At 38.9% G+C, this 18,566-nt stretch overlaps 1 protein-coding gene across 3 annotated transcripts; it reads right to left on the bottom strand.

Annotated features, from left to right (window-relative positions):
• Positions 1-1,671: 1,671 nt before the first annotated feature.
• On the bottom strand, positions 1,672-18,276 carry PRMT7 (protein arginine methyltransferase 7). 3 transcript variants are annotated; one of them, XM_021535248.3, is made up of 18 exons: positions 18,179-18,276; positions 17,517-17,691; positions 16,708-16,744; positions 15,309-15,458; positions 14,681-14,789; positions 13,868-13,980; positions 12,453-12,694; positions 12,118-12,295; positions 10,921-11,048; positions 9,952-10,111; positions 9,455-9,538; positions 8,401-8,448; positions 7,470-7,559; positions 6,699-6,860; positions 4,313-4,387; positions 3,748-3,908; positions 2,441-2,537; positions 1,672-1,881 (listed from the first exon to the last, which is right to left on the bottom strand). In XM_021535248.3, the coding sequence occupies exons 2-18, from the start codon at positions 17,609-17,611 to the stop codon at positions 1,726-1,728; spliced, it is 2,085 nt and encodes a 694-aa protein (XP_021390923.2). In that variant the 5' UTR covers positions 17,612-17,691; positions 18,179-18,276; the 3' UTR covers positions 1,672-1,725. The 3 variants fall into 3 exon arrangements, with proteins under 3 accessions (XP_021390923.2, XP_031361675.2, XP_077642461.1); XM_031505815.2 differs by lacking the exon at positions 18,179-18,276 and adding an exon at positions 17,902-18,032; XM_077786335.1 differs by lacking the exons at positions 16,708-16,744; positions 17,517-17,691; positions 18,179-18,276 and adding an exon at positions 15,845-15,924.
• Between the last annotated feature and the right edge of the window lie 290 nt (positions 18,277-18,566).

Below are 18,566 nucleotides of genomic sequence, written 5' to 3' on the forward strand. Positions count from 1 at the left end.
TCCTATTGCAGAACAAGAACATGGGAAAGCTCATGCTTTCTGTGTCAGGTCAGACACAGGAGTTACAGGACATAGCCAGAAGAGCAGCTGTACAATGCCAGCCTTTTTCAGCCTTGCACAACTGTGCCTGTGCCCTTTTAAAAAAACATAAAGCCTCTACTATTTTTAAAGGCTAGGCCATATTACTGTTCCCTTTACAACTGCATTATGTACAGCACATAACAGATTTGCTACCATACTTTCTGTGGGCTAAGCACACTGTATCAAAACGAAAACAATTGTTTCATGAACAGCAACCTATATATTCCAGAGAAGTCTGAAAGAGATGACAGATTAAAGTTAAGCATCTTAAAATTGCAGTTTTGAAAAGTGAAATTCACAGACCTCATCAGGTGCTTCAGGGTTTCTGCTCATTAGGAAAATGGATCTAAAAATGTTGGAATATTTCAGATGGCTTGTGGGTCTATAAACATGATCACATCGTTAGGAAAAAAAAAAAAAAAAAAAGGAAGACTTTAGACTTTTAACTCACAAGAATGATGTATGATGGTGACCAGGAAAGCAGAGTAGGGGAGGCTCCTGCTGCCTCTTTATGATAGTCCTTTCACTTTGCTAAAGCTGCTGCTCAGAGGAAATAAGAGTAGCTTTGGTATTCCTGTTATCCCTGTGGATGGCTGACATAATTTGAGACTGGCAGGACATTGATTTTCTATCAAAACTTCAATAGGTCACACATGCAAAACAGATATACCAATTGATTGCTCATCTAAAGCAAACGTCATTTCACACAATGCCACTGCAGCCAATGTGATCTGGAGAGCAACTAAGGAAACCTCAGTAGTGGACATGTGCTACTGCAGAGCACCTTACAAATTAGCCAAACTGGCAGGTTTTATTTACATCTCTGATGGAATGAGTTTAAGGCCACAATCTTAATCATATATTGAATATTACGTATCTCATAAAGATTTGCTTTGTGCCCACAATTCTTTTCTTTCTAGTCAGACTACCATCAGTTTGTCACTTCCAATAATTTGAATATATATTTTCTAATTTCCAGTCACAGCTTTCCAGATTTTGGTCACTTTTTGGCACAGGATTCTTCAGAAACGTAGCATCTCAGATAATCAGCTGCAGCAGAACATCAGTGCACCACAGCTTGATACCCTGGCCATTTCAGCTTAGAACCAGCCACAACTTACACAAGTCTGAGAGCAGCTAAGCTGTTTCCTTCTCCCTGTTAAATGTACTAATATACATATGTAGCTTGACTTGGGATTTCTTTTTGTGCAGTCTGGAGATTATTTCCCATTTTACAGTGACAAGAGCAAGCACAGCCTAGAAATTGATGTATTTAACTCACTTTTCTCTAATGTCAGGGTAAGGCCTGGTGTCCTCATCCAGTGATATGCCATGCAATAACCAGCTGCTACTGTCAAATCAATTGTTTTGTACCTCCCTAGCACTATGTAAAACCCTGAAAGAGATGATGAAAAGCATGTATGTATATAGGTACATAAACCCTGACAAGAATACCTGTCCCTAAGAAATGGTTCCTCTCTACCTCACTAACTGTATTTTGAAAACAAACCCAAAAAGGCTAGAAGTATATTAAAGAAAAGTTTGCTCTCTGAACACAATGAAAGAAACCCTCTGGTGTACAAAAAAAAGGGAAATACTTTATGTTTATTATAATTTAGGAATATGAGCAGGAGGAAGGCATTTTTATAAGAGCTTAAAATCCATGGCAATCTCTCCTGTCTTTGTGTCAAAATTTATAGTATATGTGACAGCAGTAGGGTCTGACAGAATTTCTGATTCAATAACAGAGCTGAAGAAATAAACAGCTTGCTTGCAGTGGGGATTCCATTCACAGTTTCCCTACAGGAGAGAGTTAAGAGTGAAAGCAGTCAAAATCTACAATATTATTATTATTATACAGTAATAATGCAATAAGAGTTCTTGTTCCCAGCTGAGCACACAATGATCAAGTTATCATTTACACTGCCATCCACTCCACTAAGGAACACATAGCTTGAAATACCATCTGCTACATCACACACTGAAGTCACAGACTTAGAAATGGATTTGGTCAAAGAATACTGAGATAGAATACTAAAAAGACTTACTCCTTCCCCTCCAAATTTTTGCTTTTGTAAAACTGAGGTTATTTGTATGAAAAAACTCTGCTTTGACCTAGCATCTCATTTAAATTCTGATTTTGATTCCAATCTAGGGAGCATTTGTAGGGAAATCAGACTCTCCCATTTTAAGGTACATCTCCTGCTCCCCGCCTAAACACGAACAGGTATTTTTAGTAATTCTGATGACACAGTGTTCAAACAGTGTGAGAAGGGGTGCTACACAACCCAAGCATGGCCAGCAGAGACCCTCTGCAATCCTACAGACTGTGACATAATGAATTAAAATGAAGAGATACCTTTTCATTGGACAGTTGCATCAGTCCTGTACTAACAGAGATATCGGCAGCAAGATGATATTCCATCCACAGAACTGCTCCATGGCTCTTTCCTTTCCTGGGGAGAGATGCAGGATAAAACCTGTCACTTGACACACAATCCTGGCAGCTTAAACCCAGCACTAGTGTTTAAGTGAGAGCTGCAAAAGCATGAACAACTTCCTTCCTTGAAATAAAGCTGAACAGCTGACTGAGCTGGTATTTGGGGGCAGAAACTTTAAAGTATTTACAGATATGAAATCCAAAAAAAGGCAAGGAAGAGAACATGTCATAACTACATCTGCTCAGCAGCACAGCCACTTAGCCAGCACTGAATAACATGGCATGAATTACACAGCATACGCTGAGAACTTCCTTTAGAGACCCCAGTTCCTACTGACTCTGAATTGAGAGGAAATATTTACCACACACACCGTGTCACTTCAAGTGCCTGCTCCACAAGAAGCAGAGGTCATACCACTGTGCTGCCTGCAAACACAACTGCTGCAAAGGCACAGAGACCCCACACAGATGGCTCTGCAGTCTTTGAAAGCTTGAGTTTTGTTTAATGAGAAACACAGCAGTGTTTGAGCTATGTAAGCTCTAGATAGTTAAAAAAATTAAACTTTTTCATTTTTAAATTCGTAACAGCATTTCAAGTTTGAACAGAATTAAGTACAATCCACAGTTATAGTGGAAAGTGTCTCAGAAGATGTGGCAAAATATAAAGACTGCCAGGATTACAGTTAGAAGGAAGAATAGCATATACATTAAAAGCTATTAACATATATACAACAATTATATGCTAATAGCATATAATTTTAAAGCTATTAAATATAATAAGTTATTAATTATTAAACACAATAATTTGACAAGCTAAGTAGAAGCTTTTTCTGAAAGAACTCCAACAGTAGGCAACAAATAGAAACACGAAAAACATCCAGGTAATATTTTATTTCCTCTAAACTATAAATTAATCTATTTAAATTTTAAATCATGATGAAAGCTGTTAAAATCTTATTTTTTTAAACAGAGGCATATTATGTAATCTAATAATGTCAAACATTATTGTATTATTGTTATAGCCTACTGTGAATATCCACAGGAAGCTTGTGTCAGAGCAACTTCCACAATCTTAAGTCACATTATTAAAAAATGCCAACTACATTTGCACCAGTTAAGTGTAATACACTTAAAGGAGCTCAAAACTCAACTCCTCTAAAGTGCTTGACTAGGAGGTAAAGAAATGGATGCTGACCAAGAGTATTGATTGCAGTGAGAAAACTGACCGTAAGAGCTTTGCAGAGCCCTCTGTGCTGAGACAGTGCTGTGGCACAGTCTTTGTGAAGTCAAATGTCAAGACTTCCTGGGGCTCTGAGAGTGACTTGCAGGGATATTCCCACAGCGGGTGAGGTTCTGCTTCCTTGGATTCCCTAAAATTCAGAGAATCCTGAAAAAAGGAAGGAATAAATTTAACTGAAAATAACAGAAATGAAAACCCAGAGTATTCAAGCAATAAAGCTGCAAGAGGGCAGGACTGCACTTCTTAGGCACAAGGAAGAAAATATCCTACATGCATGAAACCAAATGCTGTGACTGGGGCCCTCAGCCCTGAAACAGAAATGGGCACTCTAAAAATACAATGCATTGAAATTTTCTTTTCCCTCAACATTAATTCCACTCTACAACTGCCTCCATATTAATCTAGAGCAAAGCTCTAGAAACTGATACAAATGAATCTCAAACTGTGGTGTTCTGCCTAATACATAACTTTTTCAACAGTTACTAAATGCGTTATTAAGCCAAACTGAATTTTTATTTTTCTAAGACTTGTGGTGAAACTAATTTTCTTACTTTAATCATATCATCCATAGTCCCGACATCAAAACCTTCACAGATGCCACATGGACTCCGGATTCTCCATAAGTCCTGTAAGAAACAACATGATTTTGTTTGGCTTTATCAAAGGAAATACGAAATCTTGAAATAATTTTAGGTGTAGCTTAGTCATTCAATAGCAAGCCACATACATATTGCTAAACCATTACAACTACTGCAAGAATCAGAAGATAATTCTAGGAAAAGGTATTTTTTACTTGGTTAATTCTTTAATCACTGCTTTCAGCTCCTCTAAAGAACATTTCTCACAATTTCTTAGCAGCTATAGATTTGCCAAGATCTAACCCTTACAGCCCCTCAACTTTCACTATCCAGCACAGGTAAGTACTTCAAACATCTCACAGCCTACCAGAGATCCACATTTCCCTTTAGCCCCACAAAGTGGAGTAAGATCATTTTAGCCACTTCATACCATGCCTGTCATTGATTTTAGCAACCCACTGGACAGACTGACTCAGTTCAACATTTACCTTTTCTTAGACCCCATTAATGGTCTCTTAATAGAACATAAACATTCATCAGCTGTGGATATACACATTTTTTTACCTGTTCATTGTTGCACTTAATCTCAAATGTTACTGCTTTACAAGCTGGCAGCAGGACCACTCTACATTTAAAGAAATACTGTTACAATTTCTGCCTGACTACAGCATGAACTAGAGGGATTTATCAAGAGTCTCCGAGTGCTACACCCAGCAGAATTACCAAAACAGACAGGCAGCACTCTGCTCCTTAAATGCAATTACGGATTAAATAAGTTTCTTAACTTTATGACTGAAGTAATTCCATCAATTTTTTTCTCCTGGATCCAGGTTTTGCTAATTGCTTAACCACAATGACATATCCATTCTGAGAGGACAGAACAGCCTACAGAACAGGCTCTGCAGGAGACCTTGCAACACTGTTGTCTGCTCCCTCTGTCTAAACAAGAACTGGTAAATGCAGAGGTTATTTTTAAAATCCCACAGATCCAAGTCTTTGAGTCTAGATTCACGACAGAAAGAAGATAATGTAAAATTAAAGCACTGGCTTTGGGGTGGACTACTGCAACAAAATAAAAGTTAAATGTTCTACCAAAAATTTTATGTGGAATCATCTCTGAACAAACCCTGCCCATGAAAGCGTAAAACTGAGGCTTAGGGGACATGAATGTTACTCCACATTCTGCTGATTGCTGAATAATCTTCAGTCATCATTCTGCATGCTTTGGTTTCCTCATCCAGAACATGAAGAGAATAATGCTTACTTCCTTACAAAATGCTGAGAGTTCTAGGGAAGTAAATCTTCTAGATCAGAGAGCATGGAATTATAATTTCCTGCTTATTTCAATCTGATTACTGCTGATTACTCTAAGTATCTGCTCCCTATTACAGGATTTAGATTTACATTATTTATTCAGTATATACTTAAACTCTGTACATTTTTGCAGGAAACTAAAAAAATGTGCAGAACAGTTGATTAGCCCCAGAGGGGAAAAAGAACAAACCCATTTTCACATGTACAAATCAAAGGCAGAAGTAAGAGAACAAGGTTAAAAAGCATTCAAATAGAGAAACTTAAGGGAGAGAAGGTTCAGACACAACAACTACACAGCTGGTGAGCCAGAGGGAAGAATAAACTACAAAAAAGACCTGGCATTTTTAATAGATAAACTGAAGTCTGTGTTTATGTGAAAATTTATTAATTATAGGTGTTTTTATTTAAAGTATGTACATATATTTACACAGAGTTCATTCACTTAAGATACTGGACTTTGCATATTAATGATGAAAGTACTTAATTTCCATTTTCATGGCAGGTAAACACTTCACAATCTTTTGTTAGAAAGTGCTCAATAAATGAAAAAACTACATTTATAACTTTGTAAAATATCTGAAAAATTACTTTTCAAATTATTTTTAAGATGTGCTCATATTTAGAACTGTGCCCAGCCTCAGGCAGTTAAAAAAATCCACATGCAATTGGGAATCCTGCCTACAGTCTTAAAAAGCCTCATTTCCAAACCTGATATGTTGCAGAATATCTATTTATACATATATTTTTATATAATATACATAATAAAATAACTAGTTTTATAAATAACCACAACTGTCACATGCTTCACTTATCTCTAATCTAAACAACTATCTTAAAACATGCAGCCCTTTTATTTTGAATGGCAAAATTACTTGAGTTAATTTGCTGACAAGAGATGGCTGAAATAGAACAATTTACCCTTCAAGATATCAAATATTCTTTTCTCAGGTGCTAAGTACAAAACATACTGGACAGTATTAAGATGCAGTAAGATGTAGAGTACTCAGTTTTAAGTGGATTTGTGTAAATATCTGAACAATCTCACCTGGAACTCCACAACCATCATGTGCAAAGAAGCAGACTGAGGTAGGACAGTGACATTGCTGGCAAGGTGAGTGCTCACAGCTGTCCTGGCATACCAGAAATACAGATTATGCCATGGCAACAAACTTGTCGTGAAAAACGGCTCTCCCACAAGGACAGAAATCTTGGCAAAGAAGAGAAGAGAAAAAAAACATTATAATAAAGAAAAACAAATCACAACACAGGCTGTTTATATCTCCAATAGCTGCCAGTGCAATACATTATGTGAAATCATCTAGATTGCTCCATAGGGATTTAATTACTGTACACTGCGTGTACAGCACTTTGGACATTGTTCTGTGGGTTTAGCTACCACATTTTAAACTGAATTTTCCTGCAACAAAGTTTGTGAGAAAATACTGCAGTTTGAGTTTGGAAGGTTTTGTAATGAGTCACAGAATTCTGAAGTTCTGAAGTATGTTATTACTTCCAAATAGATTGCAGTCTTCTTGAGTGGCCTGTGAAAGAGTTACAGCCTTGTAGAACCAGTTAAACTCCCCTAACTACTGGGGCAATTATGCAGCAGGGGAAGTCAGACCCTTCAAAAACAAAGCAACAACCCTCCCACAGTCTTTAGGCTCCTTTAATTTTAGTGGTGCATGGTGTGAACCATTTACTCATTACATTTGAGATTAATTGGGATATAACAGAATTCATTGTGGTTACAATTCATTTTTACCTTCTGTTCCCTAACAACCCCTGAAATTCAGTATAATGGACAACTGTAACATACCTTTTTATCTTCCAAATGAGAAGGCTTCAGCAACTCAGGACGAGCTTCTATTATTTTAATATTATCTTCAAGATGATTTGCTTTAAAAAACTAAAATCAAAAAATAACACACTGTCTTTATGTAAAGCCACAGTTGAGATCAAAATGACAATTTTATTGAAGAGAAATTAGAAAAAAAAACCCAGCAGCCAAAAGAAATTTTAATGAAATTGCCTGCCATACCTCATGAGGATGATACAAGTCTATTCTTGAAGGCTGCATGCACCTAGAGCCAACATGTCACATCTAGGGAACTAAAGCACATGCCCTCAGTATTCTTTAAATTATCCATATAAAATGGCAGATAATGAAGGTGGGGCACCTTTTGTGTTAAGCTGTACTTTGAAGCATATGAGAAGAGTTATCAAGAAAGGTGAGAATCACTTCACCTATGAATATTTGGCTTTATTTAATATTTCACACTGCATATTTGTTTTTTCTTTGAGACCAGGTTCCAGTCCTCCCTTGCCCACCATTCCTGGTTTTGCACTCCTGAACCTCAGGCTGAGCCAGATCAAATACACTGTGTCAACTAAAGGAGTCACAGCCAAGTGATAGCTCCAGGAAGCTGCTTCCAGTTACTTCTTAGGCACCAGCTGCCTCTCCTGAACAGCCTCCACACTCCTGGGAGAGCTTTCTTGCCCTTCCCAAGGCAGAGCAAACAGCAGAGCAGGCATTCCCAACCTGTCCCAGCTGGAAGACAGAACTGCTGGATGTTGCTTGCCAGGTAAGACTGGTGCAAGCTTTGGGATGCTCTCACTAATCCCCAGAAACAAACAGCCTGGCTTTTATCACCAAGGCAATGGCAGCAGCAGAGCAGCAGCTCAAGCAGACAAGCCAAGAGGCGTCTGCAAAGAAGAGATCCTGTTTTAGCAGAAAATGGAATACTCACTTTTTCCATGACAGAACAGGACACTCCAGAGTTTTCTAATGTAAACACCTAATGAAAATACACAGTTAGTCAAACTAGCTTTATAGTTTTTAATTAAAAGCATATGTAACTGAAGAATGAGACAACATTTTGATGTCCTAGTGAGCACAGTTCATAAGAATCATGCATATATTCCAGGGCCCACTATAATGAACTTTTTAACAACAAAACACCCCTCAAAACTACAGGTTAAATACTTCTGTTTTCACAGCTATACAAGAAAAAAACCTCAACTGAATGCAAATACTTATTTTCCATTTTTAAGTTGCACACAGCATATTAACATTTGTCCTAAGCACATATTTACTCATGAACAAATGAAACCATATCACCAGTGTGCCAAATTGTGAATAATGCTTAACAGGATCTAACTATCTGCTCAGAAGCCTTTTGCAGTAAGAAAAAAAAATTGTTTCTATCCAAAATTGATGAATTGTTAGGCAATATGCAACATTCTTCAGGATTAAATTACACATTCCCAGATATTCAGTTAAACTCTAACAGATTTTAGTTTAAAGAGCCCTCCATCAAGCAGGGCTCTTTAAACTATGTGTGTGAACAGCCAGGCAGCTCTCAGTTACACACAGACTCAGTATTCTTACTGCTTCCTACTTGGCTCTTACCAATCTTTCACTCCAGACCAGGTAAATGTAATTATGTAATTATGGAATTGCAAACATAGAAGAAAAATACCCTCCCAGACATTTAGGACCACAGAGTTTTTTCAAAAAAACAAGATAAAGATGGCAAACAGGAAGCAGTGGGGAATGAGGAACAGCACTTTCCCTTAAAACTACACATTGGTAAATGTCAAATCTGGTAATTATTATCTTCCCAGACTTCAGCTTGACCAGAGATGAATTTAACCTCCCCTTCAACACAATGGGAGCCTATTCCTCACTTGTCCCTGAAGAGGCACTGCAAATAGTTAAATAATGAGCTGGAAATTAACTACATGAGAGAAAAATACCAAGCTAAAATACAAAGATTTAAAAAACAGGACAAAGTACTGTACCTGCTTTGCCCCAAGATAATGAGCCAGCACAGGCAGCAGACTGCCATCACTGATACAAAGGCAAACACTATCTGTTTTCAGAACCTACAGAGAACAAATAGTCATTGTTATTCTTATTCCAGAAGGCAAAGTTTTCCACCCTTTATACACTTTCACATCAAATAACTAAAAAAATGATCATGTAATGCCCTTAGCTTAGGTCTGAAAAAGTTTGCTCAAAAATGTAATGGATGTCTTTATTCAACTACCAATGCCATGTCTAACAAACACACAGAGCTACTACAAATTCTATGCAAAAATAGCTATTACCACTAAAACATTTAATACTAAATTTTTTAAGACAAAACTATAATTTCCATCTGCTGATGGAAGAAAAATACACTTTGTGAGCAAAGTCCTTTGCAGGGGACAAACAAATTCCATAAATAATTCCATAAATAACCAGTATGAGCATACATCAGAGAAGCCAACAAAACCTGCAGGCAGCAAGCACTCACTTTCCTCAAGGACTTGATGTATTGGCGTGTTCGGTTCTGATCGTTCAGCTCCCCAAAGCGGGGCCTGTTCCACAGCAGATGGGCACGACACCTACAGACAGGACTCTCCACACCAACACCTGCTTTATGCTCCTCTTCATCTGCTCCATTCTCCCCTTCTCTGTGAAAAATGTCAATGTAGCATCAACCACAGCATCAGTAAGATGCTTTTGCTAACAGGCACATTTATGCATTTTGGCTGATAGGCACAGTAAGGAATACGAACTCTGCTGTCACTTTTTTGAAGTTACTGGTTCTCCAGAGACATTTCTGTAACTCTGCTTTTCCAAATGCAGAGAGGTAAAAAAGAATTTTCACCTTCTTTAAAAGACAAAACCAAGAGCCATACCCCACCTTACCACCAACTGTGATGGTTAGGTACTTTAGGCTTTGGCCTTTCAGCAGTTACTTGTTTGGATTTTGGGCTCCTAAGTAAAAAAGGTGCAGCAGATTCAAACATTTTAAAGCCAGCACTGGTTTTAAAAATGTTTGCTGCTATTGTCATTACAACCAACATGATTAAGCTCTTTTTAATCTGAGCAAAAGGCAGTAGTCTCAAAAAGACAGTGCTGACTAGGAAAACAGAAAATGGAAACAGAATGGCAATTATTTAACTTCTTTACCTGTATGCCACTTCAGCTGTGCTGTATTTTAGGATTTCCAGGAATCAACCTGGAAATCAACCTGGATTATTTTATGCTTCCTTTTCATAGAATGCAACCAAATACAAGTTGGCTTGCAGTCCAACTGAGTTTTTATGCATAATGTGTATTTTTCACCTGTGCATTGCACATGAAGCAGCCTTTAATATTTTTCAACCCTTTAGGTTCTTATCTTGCTCTTCTACAAAAGGAAAAAAAAAAAAAAAAAAGCAGCAAATACTCCAGCTTGGAGTAAGAGAGCAGCCTTTTTTCCCCCACAGATTGTTACCTGGCTTTCTGCAGGTTGTACCACACAGAGTACTCATCACGACAGGCAGTCAGGTACAACTTCTCACCCTGCAGAACTGGCTCCTCACGTGGAAGAAAATAAACACACTGCATCCAGTGATCCCTCCACTGAAAAAGGTTGATACATAAACCTCAGGAACTCACTCATAAATAGCAAATGGAAAGTAAGCAAATAGCAGGAAATCAATTAGGAAGAAGGGGCACAACTTTGAAAATGCATGATTAATTTAAAGAATCTTGTTCAAGTTAGCAAGGCTGAATAAAGGCCAATATCACATATTTAATAATATTGATTTCTTGCAACAGAATAAACCTTAGACCACTGGCCATGCTTCTATAGCAACCAAATGAAAAACAACCCAAAACTGTTTTGCATTTATTAATGCTGTTTACCCTCCACACTTCTCTCATATTAGAAACTGTATTGAACTGCTGACAGCCTCATGCACCTAGAATTATGTCACCACAGCACAACTACTTTGTGTTTCAAAAAGCTGGTTTTTGCACTGCAAATATCCTATGCTGATCAGTCATTCTAAGCTGATTGAACACCTCCAAATTGATAATTTCCAATTTTATTCTCAAACATGCTAAGTGTAGACAATCATTTTTTAACTTCCTTTTGACTAAACTGATTCTAGTGATAAATACATTCACATAAAACCACAGAAATTTGACTTAATAGTAATAGTATTTCTGTAATTATCCATATCAATCCAGCACCTTCCTACACCAGTCTCCTTTTTTTTTTATGAGAGTATAAATATACTACCATAAACATAACACTTACTTATGTTAAATATAAACATAACGCTTAGTTATGGAAATTTAATAGAAGAACTATAAGGACTATAAGGAAGCAAACCATAGGCTAATATTTTGACCAGGGAAAAAGATCTTTATTTCTTGAACATAAAATAAATTATAATATCTGGAAGATAGCTTCAGTCTTTAAGCTTTACATAAAAGATTACTCTTAACATTTAATATTAAAGAAAACCTAAAATGGGTACACACCATAGGTAAAATTTCTACAGTTTGCTTATTTAGCATCTTCTAATACATTAAATATTATCAAAGCTCCTAAGCAATTTAATGCAGAGCTGCTTAAACCCCCCAGTACTCCAAAGAGTTTCTCAGTCATCTCACAATGGTATCTGAAGGCTCAGTATTTTACCTGCAAAGCAGAAGTGGGTTTTACCCAGTAGGGAGCCATTGAGCAATTTATCATCCCAGAGGGGTCCATGTCAATATCCCACCAGGAAAGTACAATTTGTGCCTTGCCAGATTTCACAGGCTCCAGCTGCACTCTATAGTAGGTAGAAGCACTCTGTACTGGCTTACTGAAATCCACACTGCAGGGAAGCAGGAAAATTGTAAAAAGAAATATTAGAAAGGAAATTGTAAAAAGAATTCTTCAGAAATTCTCACCACATTCTTAAGCTCAGTACACAGTTTATATCAAAGGCATAACAGATAACTTCGTTTTCAACAAAACAATGTCTCCCTTACCTGAACATTTTCACCACATCACTAAGGGTACTGAAGTCACTTGAAGGCATCTGGTTCAGCTGGATATCACAAACAGAAGGAAGACCTGGACAGTTCTCCATTTCTGAAGGTGGAACAAGTATTTTTTCACCATCTTCTGCTTCAATATGAACAGGAAACAGTTTCTTCCAGGACCACATTCTTCTGGATTCCACTAACTGGACATACACTGTTGCCCTGTGAGGCACTGCCTCACATCCTTCCTGAGTGTTCAAAACAGAGGGTAAACACACTCAACAAGTTTGACTTATTAACATGAGTGAGAATTAAATCAATTGAAATGCAAACCCATTTAAAGAAAAGTTGGACTGAGAGCTTTGAAATCTAAAATACATTTTAGAGTCTTTTTTAACATCAGAGCAATCTGTCTCTCTGTGAAATAGAATACACATATCTATCCTGTTCACTGTGGCTCAGCAAGGCCAGTTTACTTCATTAACCATGCACCATTATCAGTTTACTAGCCTCAATTAACTTGCATTTCCATTCTTATTCTGAAATAAGAGATCTAGCCTGAGCTTCTCAGAGCAGAAAACTACTAAGTTATCAATAATACAAGAGAGCTGTTGATTGCAATAAGGAATTAAGAAAAATAATGGCTCAAATATTTATGCAAGGACAACTTTGTATCCATGTTTAAGGAGTGGAAAACATCCAAGTTATCCTCAAAATCCCACTATGAACTGAGAGCCAACCATGAAGCCCAAAAACAATGCTTTTATAGCAAAGACTAATTGCAATTTAGAGTTCTATATGGAGAGCAATACAAAGTTATGGAGTATGGAGTTGTCTGTATATGGTGTCTTTTAAACTGGTGAATGGAAATCTGTAAACCTAAAAAAAGTTCCTCCATCCACATTTTAATGAATGGAAAATATTAGAAAATGTAAAAGAGAAAGTCCCAAAATTATACCCATATATTATAAGTCCAAAAAAGGGACATTATATAAATACAGTGCTGAAAATATTTTCACATGCAAAATGCATAAGGAGTAGTAAGAGCACAACAATAAAAAAACCAACCAAAAATGAACCAATGCCTGGGACGTGAAGCTCATCAAATTTAGGAGAATTTTTTTATATATCATGAGACAAAGTTGTTATTAAGGAGAACTTCAAGTCAGAACTGGATGCCTTTCTGAAAGACATTTGTTAACCAGCAAGTTATTGGTTTCAACACAAAGGAACGAGATGTAGTTTCAGAGCCTGTGACTTACAATATGTAGTAAATTATTGAATAAGAAACCAGCAGAGCTGATGGTGTATTTACCAAGGGATACAGAAGCCTAAGTACTGTTTAATCTCCATCCTACTTCAAAAATAGGCAGAAGAATTTCTCTCTTCTAATAGATGTAATACACTTCCTATTTTCTTACCTGTACAAGGTATTTGTGTGCATGCTCATAGGTTGGTAAAGCTCCTTCTCCAATCAGCTCTGTATCAAATAATTCTGTTACCAGGATGTTTGCCCGACACTGCATATCTCCATCTAAAATACACAAATTAATACTGTAATGTTAAATCTTTATGTAAGTCTTTCAGGAAGATGCTATCCTGAATACACAAGTAATTTAAAAACTATTCCTGTTAGAGAGTCTGCTGAAGACTGGAAATTATTTTCCATTTGAAATACAAATGGCTACTGAGATATCACCAGAACACTTTCTTCCAAAGTAGATTTCCAGTGTTACTTTCTAGAATGTAAAGTATCACAAAATCCTTAAGGTTGGAGAAGATCAAGTCCAACCACTAAGCCAGCACCATCACCATGTTCACCACTAATCCATGTCCTCATGTGCCATATCCACACGTTTCTGAACACTTCCAGGGATGCTGACTCTACCCTCTCCCTAGACAGTCTTTTCAATGCTTTACAATCCTTCCTGTGAAAAAAAGTTTCCTAATCTCCAGTCTAAACCTTCCCTGGCACAACTTGAGGCCATTTCCTGTAATCCTGTCACTTGTCACCAAGGAGAAGAGGCAAACCCTCACCTGGCTACAACCTCCTTTCAGGCAGTTGTAGAGATGAGGAATCCCCTGAGCCTCCTCTTCTCCAACCTGAACTCATCCCAGCTCCCTCAGTGTACTCAATGCACTTGTTTTAATCAGAAAATGTATAAGAAATAAAAGTAAGAACTATTCCTTTGTGGTTTTCAGGTACTTGCCCATTTTTTTAAGCCTTTTCTCACCTGGGCCAACTGTGACTTCAGTGGAATGCTTGTTGATTACTTTGATCTTGTCAGAAAAACCATTTTTCTCCACTATCTTTACAGCAGCATTAGCCATGGGCTTGAACACCTGTGAGTGTAACAAAATGGTACCACTCAAGTCAGCTTTCAAAAATGGAAGGGCACCAATACAAAATACAATATATAGTTCTGAAAAAAAATTAACACCTTTTTATCTTTTCCTATGTTTGAAGTTCACTATCATAAAACAAGGAAACAAGCCTCACTTGAGAAATTCAGAGCTCCACTATCAGAGAGTTTCCAGCTGCCTCCAAAAGCTACTCCAATTTAACTTTTGAAACACAAGAATACACGTTAATATTACATTAAACAAACTCATTCCTTTGTAAGAATAAACATATATATACATGCATCAACATGTGCTCAAGACACTATGTCAATGAAACCAAAACACCCAGCACTGAAATATTCACTGAAGTATGCCAAAAATCTGCTTGTATTAACAGTGTAATTGTTAAGAGCACTTCTGTTTCATTCAGAACAAAAATAACAGAGATGGTACATAGCCTGAAAATAAGAGCATCACAAAGAACATGCTGAATATGTGCAACCCCTAACCAATGCTCACCTCAATGGCATAGCAGAAATCTGCCCCTGCTGAAGCTGCCATCATGGACAGGAGTCCTGTGCCAGTCCCTATGTCCAATACAATTGCTTTCTCACCTCTCTCTTTTACTCTGCTCACTGCAGCACGAATACCTTGATAGTATTTCACATTCTGTGGAAAAAAAAAAATCAGCAACCTTTTATCCATTTATGTTTTTAATTTCTGTGCAGATATCTTGCACTCTTTGACTGTGAGTTTATAATCAGAAAAAGTCCTATAGATACTCCTCATGCCACGGTCACACCAAAGCCTTCTTCAGCAGTAACAACTGGCACAATCAGCTCATTTAAAGTTCATCAATATTTGTCACAATGTTCATACTACCATTGGTCAATCAGCTATTCAAAACATATGTATGATTTCCAAATGCGATATAGTTTCCTCAGCAAATAATAATCAGATTCATGGCAGATACTACAGGTTTTCTGATTAATTTTCCCCTGCAGGACCACTCAAATAGTCATATTCTCCCTATGGCAGTAGAAGAGCTGAAGTACCTTGGTTTAGATTCCTCTCTTCATCTACTCAAAAAGGTTCTTACATGAGAATTAACCAGTGGAAATCCTCATTTGTAGTTACAGGCCATTAAATGGAGCTCTAAGCACACCAGCACACAGGAAAAAAAAATAAATGCTGTCAGCCACAAGATACAGATTGATATATATGCTTTTATTTTCTTTATAACAACCTACTCTAAGACATTCCTTTCCAAATGATTTATCAAGCCTTTCCAAGGAATACACAACCTTTAAACATTATACATTTGGAAAGCCTGCTGGATCCCCTTCTGACCAATTCTAGTCAACAACTTTGATACATATAATTCCAGTAGTTGTTTTAATCACTCAGACATAACGTGCTGCCTCTACACAGTTTATTTAATGCCTGATCCCACTGACGTGTTTTAATTCAACATGAATTCAAAATTCATTGTGGAGACATCACAAAAATTTTTCAAAATGTTATTGATGGAAGGCTGACTTAATGGCTAGAGAAAAATGAACATTTGAACTATTCACTCCAGACTTCATCATGCCTGTACTTATGGTAGAAATACCACAGAAAAGCAGACTTTATTTACACTTTGATAAAAATTAAGAAGCCCAGCTTCACTTTTACAGCTTTTGAAATTTCATCTAATGAGCTCTGAATATAAAAATGTTCTGCAGTAAACAATAGAACACTAAAGTCAGATGAAGGCATCTGTTGATCTAAGAGCAGGTCTGGTACCTTAGAGAGTACAAAAATGTTATCATTTAATCTTACAGAGAAACCCATAAAATCACACAGTGACAGCTATTCAAGAGAAATGCAACAGCTCTTTTCCCACCATTCAAAAGAGTTTTGCTTCCGTACTTACCCTGTCCTTATCATGAAGCATATCTGCATAGCGTGACCTGCAACAAAAGATATTCCAGTTAAAATACTCCATCATTCTGCAAAGCAACTGGGCCCTGTGCCCCAAAAATGCACAAAGAACTGACACACTCCTTGAGGACCTAAAGTGTTTCCCAAATCTAAGGGATGATGTAATTTCAGTGGTCTGGCCATCAGCATACAAATCGACTCATGAACCACTGGCACAAATCCTCTGCACAGCAATGGACCCAAGGCACAGACAGACCTACGGACAAAGAGCTGTGAAGCAGCACCTGAGACACAGAGAGAGCAATGAACGACAGACTACTAATGACCTATTTTTTACCAAGACTTAAACTTCTTTGGTTCCCATTTCTTCATGCGTTGCATTACTCAGAAATACCCCAAAATATATCTTCCCACCTTCTCTGGTTATTACGCTAAGTTCTTAAAAAGCTAGGACAGGAACAGACAACTGGCAGTTACATGTTGCACTGGCATTTAAAAGCAATTTAGTCAATGCATTTTGTCTCAACTCAGTCACTGTCAGTATCAAGATCAGCCCTACAGAAAATATTCTTAAAAAGGTGGAAGAAAAACACTTGGAGAATGGTTTACAACATTCTACACTGACAGCTCTGCCCTGTACACCCCTGGGCACGTTTACTGACATTTAGACTATTCTACAGTCTGTTCACCTCACACCCTTGGGACTTCCACAAACACAGACCTCCAAACTGCCCTTTAAAATGTTGGATTTGCTCATTTTTAGGTGTCCTTTAACAGAACAAGCTACTTTTCCAAGCATACCTTGCAATCTCCTGGTGGTAGTCATAGTCCTCACCCTCTTCTAGCCACTCCATCGAACCAGTGGTTGGATTGGCTCTTCCACAAAAGGTCTTCATGATCAATCTCAAGTCGTATTGTGTTATTTATGTATGTGTGCAGCTTTGCTTTTGTTTCAATGTAATACACCAAATACAGTCTGTGGAAAAAAAAAAACCAAACCACCATAAAACTTAGCAAACAGAAGTATCAGTTTAGCTGTTGTACATTTCCCCCCACCCCCAATTTCCACCTGCCTTGGCCAAAAGTACTGGTGACTACTTCATGCTTTTTTCATAAGGGCATTTTAAGCTAAAATCTGTCACTTAGTCCTACACCGAAAAGGGACCTAAAGATCATCTAGATGTACCCCCTGCAGATGTAACACAGCGCAGAAAAGTAACCAAGAGAGCAGTAAATCCTCATGGAAGAGCATCGGGCACATCGGGCTGGCGGCGGCCCTCTCCCGGAGTCCCCAAAGCCTGCCCGGGACCGGCACAGGCCCGCACCTTCCCCGCCTCAGGAAGGGGCCGCGCCGGGGCACGGCCGGAACGTTCTCGGCCGCCCTGCCCGGAGCCAGCGCAGCGGGCCCGAGAGGCTCGTCCCGCCTCGCAGCCCCGGGCCAGCAGCTCCTCAAGGCGGTGTACCTTTGCCGCGTGTGCCCGGCTCGAGCACGCCGTCCCTCCCCGGCACCGCCGTCCCACCCCGGCAGCGCCGGTCCCTCCCCGGAGCCAGCGCCGGTCCCTCCCCGGAGCCAGCGCCGGTCCCTCCCCGGAGCCAGCGCCGGTCCCTCCCCGGAGCCAGCGCCGGTCCCTCCCCGGAGCCAGCGCCGGTCCCTCCCCGGCACCGCCGTCCCTCCCCGGCACCGCCGGTCCCTCCCCGGAGCCAGCGCCGGTCCCTCCCCGGCACCGCCGGTCCCTCCCCGGCACCGCCGTCCCTCCCCGGCACCGCCGTCCCTCCCCGGCACCGCCGTCCCTCCCCGGCCGCCCCGGCCGCCCGGCGCTGCGCGGCGCCCCGCCCCTTCCCGCGGGCGCC

This window comes from Lonchura striata, chromosome 13 (genome assembly GCF_046129695.1).
Source record: "Lonchura striata isolate bLonStr1 chromosome 13, bLonStr1.mat, whole genome shotgun sequence".
Classification (NCBI taxonomy): Eukaryota; Metazoa; Chordata; class Aves; order Passeriformes; family Estrildidae; genus Lonchura; species Lonchura striata.